At 34.3% G+C, this 17,635-nt stretch overlaps 3 protein-coding genes across 3 annotated transcripts; all 3 read left to right on the forward strand.

Annotated features, from left to right (window-relative positions):
- Positions 1-122: 122 nt before the first annotated feature.
- LOC111700232 (nucleolar complex protein 2 homolog) lies at positions 123-14,024 on the forward strand. Its single transcript, XM_023471098.1, has 14 exons — positions 123-164; positions 447-512; positions 622-932; positions 2,451-2,616; positions 2,756-2,875; positions 4,760-4,875; positions 5,330-5,503; positions 6,176-6,249; positions 6,745-6,814; positions 10,677-10,770; positions 11,739-11,805; positions 12,116-12,186; positions 12,411-12,484; positions 12,978-14,024. The coding sequence occupies exons 2-14, from the start codon at positions 467-469 to the stop codon at positions 14,010-14,012; spliced, it is 2,418 nt and encodes an 805-aa protein (XP_023326866.1). The 5' UTR covers positions 123-164; positions 447-466; the 3' UTR covers positions 14,013-14,024.
- Positions 14,025-14,037: 13 nt separating this feature from the next.
- LOC111700219 (biogenesis of lysosome-related organelles complex 1 subunit 1) lies at positions 14,038-15,257 on the forward strand. The gene is made up of 4 exons (XM_023471084.1): positions 14,038-14,145; positions 14,489-14,605; positions 14,893-15,018; positions 15,234-15,257. Exons 1-4 carry the CDS (start codon positions 14,038-14,040, stop codon positions 15,255-15,257), a joined length of 375 nt encoding a protein of 124 aa, XP_023326852.1.
- On the forward strand, positions 14,925-17,626 carry LOC111700220 (uncharacterized). Its single transcript, XM_023471085.1, has 5 exons — positions 14,925-15,018; positions 15,234-15,596; positions 16,109-16,259; positions 17,111-17,206; positions 17,446-17,626. The coding sequence occupies exons 2-5, from the start codon at positions 15,265-15,267 to the stop codon at positions 17,590-17,592; spliced, it is 726 nt and encodes a 241-aa protein (XP_023326853.1). The 5' UTR covers positions 14,925-15,018; positions 15,234-15,264; the 3' UTR covers positions 17,593-17,626.
- Positions 17,627-17,635: the final 9 nt, after the last annotated feature.

A 17,635-nucleotide genomic window follows, 5' to 3' on the forward strand; every position in this document is an offset into this window, starting at 1 on the left:
GACGAGCACAATGCCCTAAAAAAATTATTTAATTTCAATCCTCGTCTTCGATCTAAAAAACAAAGACGACAATGTGTGATGAAATTTAGTTCTAAAATCTTCCTTGGCATTCCTAGTTTCAATGCGCACTGTGTACTGTATAACGCGGTTAACTCTTCAGCCCGGTAAATTGTTGTAGATAATTCCGTATATTATGGCGTAGTATATAAGGGTCTGTCCTAGTATAAAAATTGATAGGAGGGGGGTGGGGGTCCAAAACTGTGACACGAACAGACCTCCAATTTCAACAATGTTGAACAAAATTAGTATATATTTATGGTTAGATTAGGTTTAGACACTTAGCTGGGCCGAGTGCTGCGGCTGACAGGCTAGGGGGCTGAGGTCGTCTCCTTCTGAATTTGACAATCGATTGATTTTTGTTTTATTTAAATAAGCTTTATTTTCAGATTACACACTGTGTATTGAAATGGCGGTTAAAAAGAAAACGAAAAAGGTTGAACCTGAAAATGCAGGTATGACAGATAATGCATCGAAACGAGGGGGGGGGGGGAGTAAATCTTGGTTTTAGTGGGTTAATAAGTTTTGCTGAAATATCGTGATTAAATTGTTATCTCTTGTAAGGAAACTCGAGTAAGTTGGCAAACATGTCCCTGGACGATTTTGTGGATAACTGGGACGAATCGGATTCTGGATCAGACTCCGCTTCTCAACCCGTTCCTCAGACTAATGGGAAGAAGGAGAAGAAGTTGATAAAGAAGAAGAAAATAGAAAAGGGGAAGAAAAAGAAGGAGAAAGTTAAAAGCAAGGAGAAAGATGAGGATGATAATGAATCTGAATCTGAATCTGATGATGATACAACTGGAGCCAAGACACAGAAGAAATATATAAAAACTTTGAAGCAGAAAGATCCAGAATTCTTTGAATTCCTGAAGGTAAACTTTTTGCAATTATTATAAAGGGGAGGGTGAGTTTGACCAATTTCAATACATTTGGGAATCTTATTTTCATTTTTTTAAGAATCTGAATGAAATTTTGTAGATGGGCATCATTTTCTTTTAAGTAAAATATAAAAAAGTCGTAAAATATATTCCCCCCCCCTTTTTTTAACACCTTCCTCCTATTTTCTTCCTATTTTCCCCCTATTTTTCATATTATCCCACTTTTTAAATATTTTCAGATTTTCTGAATTCATGAATTCATTTTTCATCGAAACTTAAAAGATCTTTTGCACGCTCGCCTTAATTGGACAGTATTTTTTAAAAAAACAAACGAAAAAGGAGAAAAAATATTTTTCACACTTTTTCCATGTTTTTTAAAGTTTTTTACCAATAAGTCTGATTCAAAGACAAGCTAGGTCTTTTAAGCACCTACCTGTTAGTCATGAATCTCATTACTAACATCAGAACGAAGTTCAAGATTTATCAAATCACTTTTTCCCCCTATTTTATCATATTTTCCCACTTTTTTTATTATGTTTTATATTTTCTGGATTCATGAATTAATTTTTCATCAAAAATTCAAAATTCTGTTGCATGCTAGGTGTTAACATGCACATTAACATTAACATCAGAACGAAGTGTAAGGTTTATCTCCCATTTTATCATATTTTCCCACTTTGTTCTGATGTTAGCAATGAGATTCTTGACTAACAGGTCGGTGTTAAAAACACCTATCTGGTATGTGAATCAGACTTTTTGGTGAAAAAACTTATGTAAAATAGGTGAAAAGGGGGGAGAAAATATTTTTTCCAAAAATTTTTTATTTCACTTAAAAGAAACACAATGATGCCCATATGCAAAATTTTATTCAAATTTTCCAAAAAATGAAGACTGGATTCCCAAATGTATTCAAGTTGGACAAACTCGCCCTCACTTTTGAACATTTATTTTATATAATTTTAGTGTTTTGTTTATTATTTAAAGTCTTCTAGTCCCACTGACTGAAATATAATTTAATTAAACATTTATGAAAGACTATTCTATTGTTTTAGCTTAAATATTAATATTGAACTAAATCAGCAAACAACCGGTGATAAGAATTAATGAATATCAAGAAGTAGCTGAACTACGTAGACCAAGTTCATCTCTTTAAGTGGTGCATTATAATATATGTGATTCAACTACGTCTACAAAGTTAAAATATTTCTCGTTACTCACTAAATCTGGTTCCTCGTACCGAATTTAATGATTTTGAGCCATGTCGCTTAATTACCTACTGCCGGTTCAAATTTGAACCACTGATTCAAAGTTAAAGATTCAGGAAGGATTTGAATCCGTTATTCAAACTAAACTGACGTCATTGACTCCGCAAATTCATCAAATATGGTCCCAGGGGAATAAGTTTGCGCAACACATTCTAAATATGCAGAAAAAAATTTTTTTAATAAAATTTATGTTACTCAAAACAACATTGAGTTAATTACATTTGATATATAACATTTTTTTCATTAGGAGGAGGATCAGGAATTGTTGAACTTCAATGAATCTTCTGATGACGAGGCCGAGCCCGAAAGTGGCGACGAGGAAGCTGTTCACTCACTTCCGGACAAACTTGAAGTTCCCAGCGATGAAAGTGATTTCGAAGATGATGAGAGCGAAGTTAAATCTGCAAAATCAGGTGAATATTTTCATGGAAAAATTATATTTGACAAACTTCTTTTTATGGGGGGATGCGTTTTATTCAACAACTACTAAATTTTTTCCTATCCAAAATTTCGTTATCCTAACTAAAATCTTAACAAATTACTTTGTTGCAGGGAAAGTAACCCAGACAATGATATCTGAGTGGACGGAAGAACTGGAAAACCAACCAACACAGAAAACTATTGTAAATGTTATTGAAGCATTTAGAGCTGCAGTCTCTACCGTAGGCTCAGGTTAGACAACTTTCAGAGCCAGGATCCTTTCAAATTAACAAGTGTATTTGAGACGTACTCTGTATGTCTCGGCGCATAATCTAATTTTACTATGCTTTCCATTTTATTTTGCTGACAAGGTTCGTGTTTCACCGTAATGAGGATAGCCACAGTCGGAGACATCATATATTAGTAAAAAGCACTCTCAGAAACTAACAATTGTTTACGTTCCTTCTCAACCCTACAGTAGTCGATGACGGCTCCGACCGTCTGCGTTCTAATTATCTGATCAGAAAGGAGTGTATAGTACAAACCATCTAGAGCTAGGCCATACTTTTCTCTCTCAAAGTACGTTCATAAAAATAACTACTTAGTGTACATTATACTAGTGTGTCACTATTGTGTAACTTGTACAAGTGTATATATTTAACGTAACGTGTACAAGTAAGGTAGAAGGTCTTGGTCTCCTAAACTGGGATTTAGATTTAACTACAATTACTATTAGGATAAGTGTATACAGGGTTACCCACAAAGAATGAGACTTCAGAGACGATTGAACGAAAATACTGTCTGTTTCCTACCTTACATTCACGACTTCCTGCAACTATAAACTTGTTTGTTTCTTTGCCAAGTTATTAAAGAAGACATTAGGTTACTTTAACTAAGGCAAAATACATAACCCGGGGACTATCATAATTTAAGAGTTTCCGGTCGTAAAATACAATAATTAATAACCGTGTATTGTACAATGTACATAACTAAAACAACTGTGTATTGTACAGAGTACATGATTAATAGATGTTTATTGTACAGAGTACATAGCTGATAAATGTTTATTGTACAGAGCACATAATTAAAAACTGTTTATTGTACAGAGTACATAATTAATAAATGTTTATTGTACAGAGCACATCATTAATAGCTGTTTATTGTACAGAGTACATAGCTGATAAATGTTTATTGTACAGAGCACATAATTAATACCTGTTTATTGTACAGAGTACATGATTAATAGATGTTTATTGTACAGAGTACATAATGAATAACTGTTTATTTTACAGAGTAAATAATGAATAACTGTTAATTGTACAGAGCACATAATTAATACCTGTTAATTGTTCAGAGTACATAATTAATAAATGTTTATTGTACAGAGTACATAGCTGATAAATGTTTATTGTACAGAGCACATAATTAATACCTGTTTATTGTACAGAGTACATAATAAATAACTGTTTATTTTACAGAGTAAATAATGAATAACTGTTAATTGTATAGAGTACATAATGAATAACTGTTCATTGTACAGAGTACATAATTGATAAATATTTATTTTAAAGAGTACGTAATTAGTCCCTGTTAATTGTACAGAGTACATAATGAATAAATGTTTATTGTACAGAGCACATAATTAATACCTGTTAATTGTTCAGAGTACATAATTGATAAATGTTTATTGTACAGAGCACATAATTAAGAGCTGTTTATTGTACAGAGTACATAGCTGATAAATGTTTATTGTACAGAGCACATAATTAATACCTGTTTTTTTTACATAGTACATAATGAATAAATGTTTATTGTACAGAGTACATAATTAATACCTGTTAATTGTTCAGAGCTGAAAACTTTAGAATGTGATATTCTTAATCCCGATCTGTTAATTAATCTGGAGATTAAGTTCATGAGGAGTATAAGCAATATTTAATCTGGAGATTAAGAAAAAGAGTGGATTAAGCATTAATCCTGATATCCACCATTCTAAAGTTTTCAGCTCAGAGCACATAAGTAAAACCTGTTTATTGTACAGAGTACATAATTGATAAATGTCTATTGTACAGAGCACATATTTAGTAGCTGTTTATTGTACAGAGTACAAAATTAACCACTGTTTATTGTTATCAGGAGAGGATGATAATGAGCCCCGGAAGTTTAGAGTTGAAGGCGGAACTGTTTTCAACTCAGTTGTCCGGATGTGTGTTCTCAACTTGCAACCTGGACTTAAAAAATTCCTCAAACAGGTTTAGATTTAATTCTACCCTGTCAAATAGAAATTATAAAAAAATGTCATGGATTTTTTTTAATTGTAATGTTGCTCAACTTAATTTTTGATAGCGCTCAGTTTGCTTAGTTTCATCGAACGAACACCATATCCACAGCGTAACCTCGTAACCTTTTCAAATAAAAAATTTACGTTTTATTCCGGGGACCAGTTGAAAATCTACAGGATATAATGAAGGTTACCTAAATTAAACCACCAGGGACCATATCTAATGAATTTTCATGGTCAACTTCCTACCACTGGTTCAATTTTTAATCACCGATTGAAATCCTTCCTGTATTGGCGGTTCAAATTTGAACCAGCAGAAGGTGGTTAAGCGACGTATCTCAAGTTCATTATATTCGGTCCCTGGTTGGATGGAAATCGACTAAGTGGAGTTAAAAAGATAAAATATACATAAGTTTTGACTTCAGGGCGGAGAGCAGGATTCTGGGTTTAAACCTGAGAAAACTAAGAAGTGGAAGAAGATTGAGAAATGTATCCGAGGATATTTGACCCAACTATGCAGTTTGTTGACCAGGATATCAGAGCCTAGTGTTGCTGCAGCAATCATTAAACACGTTCATCAGATGATCCCTTTCTTCCAGGTACATGGGTATTTTTTCTATGGGTGGGGAGGGAGTGGGGGAGAAATTATAAATTGGAATAAACTGGTCTGTTTTCCCCTTGATTCATCTTTAGTATTTTAAAACCTTTAAATTCATAAGAACTTGAAGAGGGGAATGATTTTTTAAGAAAATATATTCCCTAAGGTTATCAACTTATTGGGCCGATAAGGGTTAGAAACTAAATACGTGCCAGATTTAAAATCCGAAATAAATAAATCAGATAATTCTTTTCTTCCAGATAGAAAGTTGCGGGGTGTATATTTTCTTGAAAAATTATCTTTCAAAATCATTTTTTCTGTTGCCAGAAGTAATGTTTTGTTTTTAGGTTTTGGCTCGCTGAATTGGGGAAAATAACTGAGTTTTTAGAGGTGGGGGGGGGGGGTTAATTTTTTTGATAAAAGTATTAAAAAAGAATGAACAACTTGCCTTTTGATGTACAATTTAGCCATAAAAAAGGCAAAAGTTAAAGATCTCAACCATTTTTTTTTGTATTTAGTGACGGATTGGTATACTCATTTTTTTGGTATTAAAAAAAGTATTAAAAAGAATGAACAACTTGCCTTTTGATCTTCAATTTAGCCTGGGAAAAAGTTAAAAGTTAAAAATCTCAACCAATTTTTTTTGTATTTCCAAGGAAATTCTTATTTTTAGGCCTATCCTAAAGGAGAGAAACAGTTGTTGGTAAAAATGATTTGGTGTTGGGGCCAAGCTGAAGATACAGTCAGGTTAGTTCACCAAACTAGTCTCTATCACCTGTTTAACAAGTAACATTTTTAAAGTTATCTTTCGTGTTTTTTTATCTTCTTGTAAACTTCTTTCTCTTTTTGTTAACTTCAAACTTATTTCACCTCTTCTTTCTCTCGTTCTTTTTTCTTAATGTTTTTTTTCTTTCTTTCATTTCATTGCTTCTTTCATTTCTTAACTTTATTTAGTTTCCACTCTTTTATATAGAACCCAGAACTTCGTCGAACAAATTTATAAAATGTCGTCTTTACAATTTTAATAATTGTAAACATAAATAATTAGCCATGAAATATGCGGGAACAGTTAAAAAGAGCTCATATAGTTATTCAATTAAAATCTAAATATCAGCAGCATTCCATGATCAGCTGGTGTGGAAAACGACATTTTATAAATTCTACCGGTGCCTCCGAAGTTCTGGGTTAAACCTTTCTTACTTTCTCATAGTTTTGTTTGTATCCAATGTGTAATGTGTTTAGAATACTGGCATTGATGTGTATTGTGAGAATAGTTCGAGGATCAGCTCTACTCGAGACAGCTATAAAACAGGTGTTTATGCAAACATTTTCTGTCATTCATTCGTTAATTTGTTGCTTCGTTGATTCCTTGACTCGAAGATTTGTTAATTCATCGGTTCATTTGTGTAGCGCCCTGAAGGCAGCCTGGGGTTTTCACGTAGGGTTCCCTTTTCAGATTTTAACTTGATTTGAGTTTTGGTGATGGTGCATTAGGATGATTCATGGGAAATGAAATCATGAACATTCCTTGACATTCAGAGACAAACGACATTTATAGACACTCGACAATGGACATTTATTTGCATTTATTTACATTCTGTCTTATTCATCGACATTCTTTAAAATTTAGTAGTCATTGGTGTTCCTAGTATCGACATTTGATCAGAAATTCAGACTACAAAATATCTAGAAATAACAGATTCTGTACCTAGATGTACTTACATAAATAATTTTTATCTATTTTATTGAATTATGGGTGGTCCGCAAATTACAATAATAATAATATCGATGTATAAGATTTAATAAGAGTATCCTAAAGATTGCATAGCAGCAAACATAATTTTGATACAAAATTTAAATCATGTATATATGTATATATATATATATGGCAACTACCCTTACTACCCCAACTACCGTCTGTTTTTTAGAGAGACCCCACCCCCACCCTTGAAGGTGAATCTGAATGGCAACTACCCTTACTACCCCAACTACCATCTGTTTTTTAGAAAGACCCCACCCCCACCCTTGAAGCTGAATCTGAATGGCAACTACCCTTACTACCCCAACCACTGTCTGTTTTTTAAAAGATCCCTTCCCCACTCTGTGTTTATTCTATGCGCACGGTATACAATATGGGTATCGATTCCCATTAAATCACTTGTTTTAAGCTTGTTTCTGGCATTCATAACACTCTCCGACCGTTACTATCCTCACCACCCACCTTCTGAAGGGTGCACATTTCGTAGTAAAAAAAAGGCATTTTATACATACAGGCCTGATCCCAAAGGTGCACTGATAACCCATCTTAACCAGAGCATGGAGGCAGGATTTCATGACCATACTCTTCTTGAAGTTGGCAAAGGTCTTCACATTCTCCAGAATAAAAAACTTTGTAAATATTCCTTTGTGGTAGAGAGTTTTTCAACTGCTTTAAAAAAACTTGATGGTTCTCAGGGAAAGTATATTTTGATATTTTGAATATCCTTCTCAATTCTATATAAAAATAACCATATTATTTTATAACAAAAAGATAAAGAAAAAATACATTGAAAAATAAATGTTTTTTGAAAAAAAAGGTGGAAAAAGATTTTTTGAATAAAAGTTAATATGGTAAACCTTGAGGTGTAGTTATAAGTTGGAACTGAATAAAATGTAGGGGTATAAGGGGGGGGGGGAAGGGAACAAGTTGACTGACAGTACTATAGAGGGGAGCATTTAGGATTTGGCTAGGGCAAGGGGGTGTAAACAGGTACTATGATAAATCAAAATAAAAACATCACAGGGTTATAAAAAAAACACTAAGCTAAATAAAAAAAAAGAACTTTAAAGGACTTTGGCCTGTAATATTCTGTATAGGATAAATAACTGGAGACTAAGGAGTATTTGAAAAAGGAATATTCTCCAGCATTGAACCGATTCATTCCAGAGAATCCTGGACAGGGGGGTCCACCACATAGTAATTCCACTTCTCCTGGCTGAGGATATTTCTGTTTGAATTCATTCATTTTCTTTCCTTCCATCACACAGCAGAGCCGTTTATTACAGTCATCTGTAAACACTGTGCAGTCCTTGTTTAACTTGAAGGCTTTTGCAGCAGGTTCAAACACTTTAACAGCCCAAAGGGTCTCCGCTACTCCAAAATCATGCAGGCCCTGGCTTAATCCACCACATCCAGCAAATATATCCAGGCTTCTTAGCTTCTTTTTAACTTGAGGATAGCTGGGAATCAGGTGATATGTGGTGTCTGTACAAAATTCTTTAGCTGCAGCAGGTAGAGAGTCAAGAGTTTTCGATCCAGAATTAAACATGTTCCTGAAAGATTGGTTGAAGATATCTTTGTTTCTTTAGCCAGTTTAACTTCACTACCTTCCCAGGTTCTTTTCCTCAGCCATCTGTTCTTTAAAAAAAAACCTCAAATACAAGCTGAAAAAGTGTAGTAACCATGGCGGATTCAAACTTAGGTTTCTGGGACTTCTTTCTCTCTACTACAAGCTTAGAGGACTTCTTTCCACCGGCTTTCTGAACACCACGGCAAATTGACAAATTCTCTTAATGAGAGGAGAGTCCATGTATTTCATTTCGTCAGCATCACTGGCCATTTGGTAACTAAGGATCTAGCTGGCGAGGAGCTCTGCGTTTTTAATCTTTCATGAATTCTGGCATTCCTAGCATCTCGACACAAATTGTTAATTTCCTTGCGTGGGTCTGGTGTTCTTGGAGCACTGGACCCATTCATTTTTTCCATGAATTTTTTATGCATTTGTTATGCAGGTTTATGCATTTACTATTAATTTATAAAATTCTTGTAGATTTTTATGAAATTTTTTAAGACTAAAATAAAAAAGAGAAAAAAGGTCAAAAAATTAGAATGTTCTGGTTCTGGTGCTCCCTTAAAAAGGCAACTAACATTCTCCTTTTCGTCTTAACTTAAAATTTACTAAAAAAAATTGCATAAAGAAACTCATTTAGGAAAAGTTTTTGGATAAAATAATTTAGTTTTTTCTTAAGTTGTTTATAAATAATTGAACTTAAACGTAATTTGAATTAATTTTTAATTCAAGTTCCGACTATCTACTTTTATTTTTTGGATATTCCGATTCTAAAATATAACTTTTATTTTCATTTTTAAATTTCATGAATATGCAACATTTACATCAGGAAACCCCATATTTAAAAACAGGCTTAATATGTTAATTTTAATAAAATTTAGAAAATCGAGAATCCATAGGATGGCCATTAGTAATTAAACCTGAGAAGACAGAAATTTTGGAAATAACGCCTGTTAAAGGAAAATATAAAATTCCTGATAAAAAGCAAATGGTTATATTGGGGTCAGAAGATGTGTCATTCAGCTAACCAATCCAGAGATTACTTCAAGGATGTACACGGATTGGAAGATTTAAGTTAACCTCAAAAACTTTCCAGAAGAGTCAAAAAAAAAGTGTGATTTGCGGCGCCTGGTGCAAAATTGTACTTTTTTGTGCAACTCTCCTGCGTGGTGTTTTTTCAATATTTTTTGAAAATGTGTATTTTTTTTTGGTACTCCAATGGCCCAAAAGAAAATCCGCGAACCTTTTTTCTCTCAAAATTAAAAGTTCAGAAAAGCAAAAATGTGCATATAAATTAAATCTATCGAAATCTAAAAAAGTTTCAAGATTGAATCAAAGAATCACAGAAAATTCGCAAAATTGTAAAAAGAAAATTCCCAATTTTTAGTTCTGGTCTAAGTTTTAATGAAAAGTTATTTAAATTCTCTAGTTCCTTTCTTCTTTGTATATTCTGAAGTATTAAATATACGCTGTTCAGTCGAAACCTTAAGAACCATTGAAAAACAATTTTTCCGCAAAAATTATACCAGAACTGAAAATTGCGAATTTGCTAATTACAATTTTGCAAATTTTCTGAGATTCTGTAATTCAATCTTTTTATTTTAGATTTCGATAGAAACAATTTATTTATACATTTTTGTTTTTCTGAACTTTTCAGTTTGAAAGAAAAAAGTTTCGCGGATTTTTTTGGGGGCCATCGAAGTAACAAAAAAAATTACAAATTTTTAAAAAATATTGAAAAAACACCATGCAGGAGAGTTGCACAAAAAAAGGTACAATATTTCACCAGGCGCCGCAAATCACACCTTTTTTTGACTCACTCTGTATATGATTATATATACCTAGATGTACATGGTTTACGTGAAAAATTGCAAATTTACCTCCCCCTCCACCCTTCCACAGATTAACTTCATGAGGAGGTCTCTCGTAGAAGTTTTAGGTAATCAAATATAATTCTTCAAATTGGGAAATTTTCCCCCTCTTTTTTTAAACTTCCTAACTTAGCTATAAAAGCTTAAATTCACGCATTTTATCTATAACAACTTAATTTAACCTAAACTTAGTAAATAAACTTATCTACCCTAGCGAAGGAGGGAAGGCAACGTCCCCCGCACCGCTTCCAAACCTTATTTTCCCTATTTGCTGCAGTGCCTGTCCCCATAGGGCTTCCGAACCTTCCCCAAACAGTCGGGACTAATTCGATAATTTAAGCTCACTAATCAATCTATGGTATCCTTAACATTTTCATAAATTTTGTATTTCTTTTTTAAATCAAAGTTTGGACTGGAAAAACTAAAACTAAAAAAACAATAAGATTTTGGTTCAAATCGCCCCCCCCCCCCCCNGAGTTTGTTAAAAAAAAAGGGGGCAATAGTTTTAAAATCATTAGTTTATATCAGAGTTTTGTTTTCTTTAAATATCTCAATAACTAAAAAGAAAATTTACAAAGGGCAATGTTATTAGAATCAACATTTTATAAAGAATATTTTTTATTTGTCTACTTACTAGTTGGAACTACTTCTAAGGCGGCAGCCATTCCAAGATTTGTTGAGAAAAAAAATATAAATTTTTTTGTTTTTTTTTCCAGTCCGATCTTTGATCGGAAAAAAACGCAAATTTTTAGGATACTAGAGATTGACAAGCGTTCTTAAATTATCGAATTAATCCCGTTTTAAAGCAGAAATTGACGATTACAAATGGGAGATCATTCCCGGAAAACTGTTTGGGGGAGGTTCGGAAGTCTTATGGGGACGCGCAATGCTGCACGTAGGTAAAATGAGGTTCGGAAGCTGTGCGGGGGAGGTTGCCCTACCTCCCCTAGCGTAGCTATAACAAATTAATTACACCCTAACTTAAAACTCAAAAATTTAATAACATGAAAATAAAGACCTATTATTTTGTTATCAGGACTTGATCACAATCTTGCATACTACCAGGCTTTTGTTCATATCAGGCAGTTGGCAATTCATCTTAGGTTAGTTTTTTTTATGAGAGTGGGCCTGGGATTTCGTTACAATCAACGTATAAGGATAGCTTAGGAACTGTATTTGTTGTAAATATCTTAAACTGCTTTTAGGGCGCATTTTCTCTGAAACTTTAGGTTTGAATTCTGAAAATATTTAAGGTTCTTAAAACACACATTATTTTTTTAAAACTTTCTATAGTTTTTATATGTAAAGTGAATTTATAGGACTAATATAAAAATATTTAAACTATCTTATCTTATAGAAAAGTCTACTTTTATGAATACAAATCTGACGACCGTTCTATTTTTGTTTATTTAGAAATGCTATTGTTAACAACAAGAAAGAATCAATACAGGCTGTTTATAACTGGCAGTTCATTCATTCACTTGGTAAGTACACCGGATGTCGGACACGGTACTATGTACACGGTACACGGTACAGAGCTAAAAATTATTTCTTTGATGGGAAATTTTGAAAATTCATTTAACATTCAAAATCTTAAACACTGATTTTAATATTAAACTTTTTATTTACTCATAAAAATGTAATTGATTTTTAAACGCAAACAAACAAGATTAAATGCCTAAATCTATTTAATTTTTATTTATTTTAGAATTATGGGGTTCCCTACTCTGCCATACTGCGGGTTCCGAGATTCTTCAACCTTTGATTTATCCAGTTGTTCAGGTATTTAAAATATCTTTTAAAGGGACTGTAAGCGTAATTTCAAGGGGACCATGCAAAGATGGCAATGCTCGATTCAAAACAGCACCCTTGACATTTTAAAAAAAATAAATTGAAAGATATTGTCGTTTTTACAGGGTTAAAAGTGCTGATGATTCTCATGATTTCTTCATGGTTTCCTTCAGTAGAAATGTACAAGTCAAGTTTTCAAATGCAGAGAAACCCCCATTAAAAAAATAATCCGTTTCCAAAATTATAAACAATTTATAATTAATTCACACTTCAGCAGACAATTTTTTTAAGGGTAATGCTGTGAACCGGTCATAGCAAGGTTTCCACTTTTGCAAGAAGGAAACCTTGAAATAACGCTTACAGTCTCTTTAGTCTCTCTTAAAATTGATTCAAAATCTGCAAAATTTTGCAGATATTATTCTTTCTTATAATTACTCCACAGTCAAAAAATATTTTTGAAAAATTTTCATTAAAATAATTTTAGGTGACCCTTGGAGTTGTAAGACTGGTTTCAACTGGTAAATATTTCCCTCTGCGGTTCCACTGTGCTACTATTCTAGGGAATATATCCTCCTCTACCGGAACCTTTATCCCTGTTCTCCCCCTTTACCTGGATATCCTCAACACACACAACTTCGAGAAGAAGTCCAAGAAGGTTTCCATGAAACCGATGGATTTCTCGGTTATTCTTAAACTTTCAAAATCTCAGCTCTCTGAGAACGGGTTCAAGGACGCGACCATTGAGGAGATTTACTCCGGGTTGTTAGGTTACTTGGCGGTGAACAGCTGTAGGATAGGGTTCCCGGAGCTGGTTACTCCGCTCATCTTTCAGCTCAAGGATTTCCTGAAGAAGAGCAAAGTTGGAAACTATTGTAAGAAGATGAAACAGATTCTAGACAAGGTGATCGCTAATCAAAAATTTATTGAAACCAGACGAAAAACCGTCAATTTTGGTGTTGGAGACAAGCAAGCGATCAAGATCTGGGAGGCTCAGGTAGAACGGGACGGAACTCCGCTCCTTGCCTTCTACAAGTCCTGGAAGAAGGTTGCGGACGCTCAGAAGATGAAACAGATCACAGATCAGAAGAATCTTGACGACTACTCTCATATCCCTGTTCTGAAGAAGAACCACAAGAAGATCAGGATGAAGATGGAGTCTGCAAGTGAAGCAGACGGATTCCTCTCTGGCAGTGATGATGATATTGATGATGAAGAGAGATTTGAACTCAAGGAAGATAGAGGAAAGAAGGATGTAGAGGCTGGGAAGAGAAAGCGTGATATGGAAGAATCCGATGGCAGTGATGAAGATGAGGAAGGGGAGGAGGCTGAAGATGAAGCGGAGGCTGGAGATGATGTGGAGGAGAGCGAGGATGAAGGGGATAGCGGTGAAGACGAGGTTGAAGATCTAAGATTAGAAGATATGGATTCTGATTCAGAACTTGAACTCAAGGATGACTTTGAGGATGAGGGTGGGTCTAGTGAGAGTGATGATGATGATGAAGATGATGATTCAGAATAAATTTTTTTCAGATAAGAATGTTGTGATGTTGTCTAGTTTGGTAAAGGAGCATCAGGTGAGACAAGGAGCCAAGAAGGAGGTACAAGAGGCAAGGAAACAGGAGGCATTAACTGCTGCTAATAAACTTACTGAGGTAACATTTACAAGCAAAGATTAGCGTAACCTAGCATTCGATTAAGTATGCATAGCAAGTGTGTATATTGTCTTGAAACATTATTTCCACCTCCCCCCAAGAATTGAACTTGAAAGCAAAGAAAGATTTTGAAAAAATCGTAAGATTAAAAAAATTAAGTCCAAACTAGATACATTTCAAAATTTCTAGACTGTGACCATCTACCATTAAAAATAACAAAGCTAATATTAAACTTGACAATTTGTCCAAATTTTTAGTTTTTCCCATCTCAACCATTTGCAAAATATTAAACCCTTAAAAGGTGAAGGTATATCCAAATATATAAACTCCTGAACTATTCTAGGCTTTGGTGGACCATCTAAACGTAGGAGTAGCACAAGCTTATCTAAATCAAAAACGATTAGACTCTGAAGCTAAACTTCTACATCAGAGTGCTACAAACTTTGCTAAACAGACACAGGTTAAAAACATAAAAAACTGATGATTTTAAAGTTTTTCGAGAATAAGTAAAAAAAAAAAACTTGACAATGGTTTAATGCTTTTGATTTTTTCTCGTTTTTTTTTCTCTCTGAGCGCTCCGTACCTGTTTGAAAGATTTCTAATATGAATTAATCTTTCATTTCATTGTACCTAGTTGTAATTTAGTTAATCGCTAATCAGGAACATTCAAACATATGGTTAAAGCAAATCTTTCTCCTTCAGTTATCATGGAATTTTTTTATAATTATGCTTCAATTTTTATTTTAGAGCTGGTTAACCGTTGTAGAAAGTTTCAATACAAGTTTGAAGGAGTTAGGAGATATATCAGGGTGGGCTGGTGCTATACATCAAGATCTCAGGACTGTAGCTTCAACACTAGAATACAGTGCTAAGGTTAGCTAGGAGATATATCGGGGTGGGTTTTTTCTATACATCAAGATCTCAGGAACGTAGCTTTAACACTAGAAGGTAGTGGCTAAGGTTAGCTAGGAGATATATCGGGGTGGATTGCATCTATTTATTAAATTCTCAGAAAGACTTTGTTTTAATGGCATTGTTTGGCATAAGAATAGTCCGTTTTTATCATATTTTAAAAACAGTTGATTTAGGTTGATCAGGAGCACCCGGAGTAACCAGGCCATGCTCCTCCTGTTCCTAACTTATGCTCTCATCTCTCTCTCAACTGGGACAGATTCTCCGGGTCCTACCTCCGACCTCGGAGCTCCTGTATCCGGCATCGGAGCCCCTGTATCTGATCTCGGAGCCCTTAACAAAAATAGTGGAGATTCTGGGAACGATCTTGATGTTGGTGAGTTTACAGAATCCTCTGATGCATTAGCTGCTACGGAAGCTCCTGAAGAGTCTCTAGGATCTCCAAAAGTAGTTCCAGCTGCTGCTACAGCTGCAGTGGGTGGAGACTCCTGTAAGTTTGATCCAAGAGACGTTGTATCAGAGGAATATTCTCCAGCTAGGTAACTATTCAATATCGGAAGCTTAATCATTTGTTAATAAATTGCTACCAGGGGGCTTTGATTGAATTGAATATTTAAAAAGTTTAGGTGAATATAAAACATTTTACAATGTGACAAGTTTTCCTCAATTTTGATACTTTGGATACCCGACAATTGATTGAAATTTCCTTTACTTTCCCACATTCCTTATACACTGTATTAAATTAATGTTATACTAGGACATAACCTGGTTTGTTTTGGATGTTCTTGAACTTAGCTACCGCACAAATTCGTTTAACTGCCAACATTTCAAAACTGTTTTTTGTAAAAGTTTGCTATTATTAAACTTGTTTAGCCTAAAAAATACAAGAGAACACCCATTTTTTGCATTAAGGTTATCTCAGTGTCAAAATTTGGCGCAGTCAAAGAAACGCAACTTTTTAAAATAAACAATTTTTATGGAACCTCTTAAAAGTCCAAAAAGTTTTTGAAAAGCTTACCAAGCTTTGTCCCATCACTAGCTATATCTCTAGGGAGGAGTGTCCCTGCTATCACCAGGAGTCTAGTCCCACCTACAACTGCCCCGCCCACCCTCTCTCCGCCCTCCCACCCTGCAGGTTCCTGCCACTAGAGTTCCTTCAGTGTAATCAGCCGGTGGATCACGAGGGGAATACTACAGCAAAGGTTTGTTTAAGACGAAGCTTTAGATCAGTTCTATTTTGATCCAGATACAGTGTTGCCAACAAAAGATAATACTGTAAAGACGATATGAACAACTTTTAATCTGACAACTACTAAGTCTAAATTAAGTATTCTGCCTGATATTCTAAGGCACAGAAAGTAACAATTGTTGACAGTTGCAGGTAATCAGAAGTGAGGAAGCATACAGAATAAATTCTATACAGTCTTCTCTAAAGTCTCATCCTTTGTGGATAATCCTGGCTCGGATCCTGGACCCGTTCTGTATTTATTATGGAACTAAACATGGAATCCGTTCAGTTTATAAGTAATCCGCATCCTGGATCCTTCCTGTGTTTAAAGGTTCCGCATTTTTGATCCGTTATTTGTTTCTGAATTGTTTTGTGATCCTGGATCCGTCATGTGTTCAATATATCCGGATCCTGGATCCGTCCTGCGTAAAATGGATCCGAATCTTGTCCTTTATTTGTTTAAAGTGTCTGTCCCCTGTTAAATGGATCCAGATCCTGGATCTGTCCTTAATCCGGATCCGACCTATGAATATTATCATATTTATCTAGATTATTATTAATTTTAAAAAAAATCTTATTTTTATCCTGAACCAGATTTAATGAAAAGTGAGACTTACTTGAACCATAGTTGTGCGCCAGGTCAAACTTAAGAGAAGTGGTTCACCCTAGTCTTCATTGTTTTTCATTAAATCCGGTTCTAGAATTTATTAACAAAATGTTAACAAATTTGTGTTCATTTATACTCTTAATCATTTTTCTGAAAATATGCATGTTTTGTCAGTTAATCCTAAAAAATTCACGATTTTTAAAGATATTATACATCAGGAGGAATTGGGTTACGGTTGTCTCAGCTTTGGAGGACAACGGTGGGAGGAGGTTGAGAAAACTCCAGTGTGTTGCAGGTACCAGAAGAAATTCTGCGCCAAGTTGTTTCATCATTATGATATTTTTAACCAAAAAATTCATTTATTTTCAGTTAATAAAACCATATAAAAGTAAAAAATTGTGTTAAATGGATAATGTGTCAAACAAATAATTTTTAGGGGAAAATAAACACCAAATACCAAAAGTATCAAGTAAAGATGAAAAACTTGCTTTTAATGTACATTTTTTCATCCCCCCCCCATTCATCAAAAAACATTTCCTTCTGAATTTAACAGAAATTATCAAAATTTATCAAACTTAAAGGGTTGGATAGATTCTGCCTGGGTCAGACTGGAACTGGAGTTGGTAAACTGTTAACTCTGGGTGGACTCGGGATTTGGTGGATCATCGATATCTTCTTACTCGTCACAGGTAAGGTTTAGAGTTTTTACTGATTTTGATGATACTAATCATACTAATCAAAAA

Source organism: Eurytemora carolleeae, unplaced genomic scaffold (assembly GCF_000591075.1).
Source record: "Eurytemora carolleeae unplaced genomic scaffold, Eaff_2.0 scaffold335, whole genome shotgun sequence".
Classification (NCBI taxonomy): Eukaryota; Metazoa; Arthropoda; class Copepoda; order Calanoida; family Temoridae; genus Eurytemora; species Eurytemora carolleeae.

Bases quoted from the DNA above. Each gene is read 5' to 3' on its own strand.
- LOC111700220 (XM_023471085.1), top strand. From the start codon at position 15,265: ATGCTCCTCCTGTTCCTAACTTATGCTCTCATCTCTCTCTCAACTGGG. The intron at 16,260-17,110 runs GTTTGTTTAAGA...ATTATACATCAG, and splicing joins AGGGGAATACTACAGCAAAG to GAGGAATTGGGTTACGGTTG. The intron at 17,207-17,445 runs GCCAAGTTGTTT...TGAATTTAACAG, and splicing joins GGTACCAGAAGAAATTCTGC to AAATTATCAAAATTTATCAA.
- LOC111700219 (XM_023471084.1), top strand. From the start codon at position 14,038: ATGTTGTCTAGTTTGGTAAAGGAGCATCAGGTGAGACAAGGAGCCAAG. The intron at 14,606-14,892 runs GTTAAAAACATA...TTTTTATTTTAG, and splicing joins ACTTTGCTAAACAGACACAG to AGCTGGTTAACCGTTGTAGA. The intron at 15,019-15,233 runs GTTAGCTAGGAG...CAGTTGATTTAG, and splicing joins CACTAGAATACAGTGCTAAG to GTTGATCAGGAGCACCCGGA.
- LOC111700232 (XM_023471098.1), top strand. From the start codon at position 467: ATGGCGGTTAAAAAGAAAACGAAAAAGGTTGAACCTGAAAATGCAG. The intron at 10,771-11,738 runs GTAATCAAATAT...TTTTGTTATCAG, and splicing joins GTCTCTCGTAGAAGTTTTAG to GACTTGATCACAATCTTGCA. The intron at 12,485-12,977 runs GTATTTAAAATA...AAATAATTTTAG, and splicing joins TGATTTATCCAGTTGTTCAG to GTGACCCTTGGAGTTGTAAG.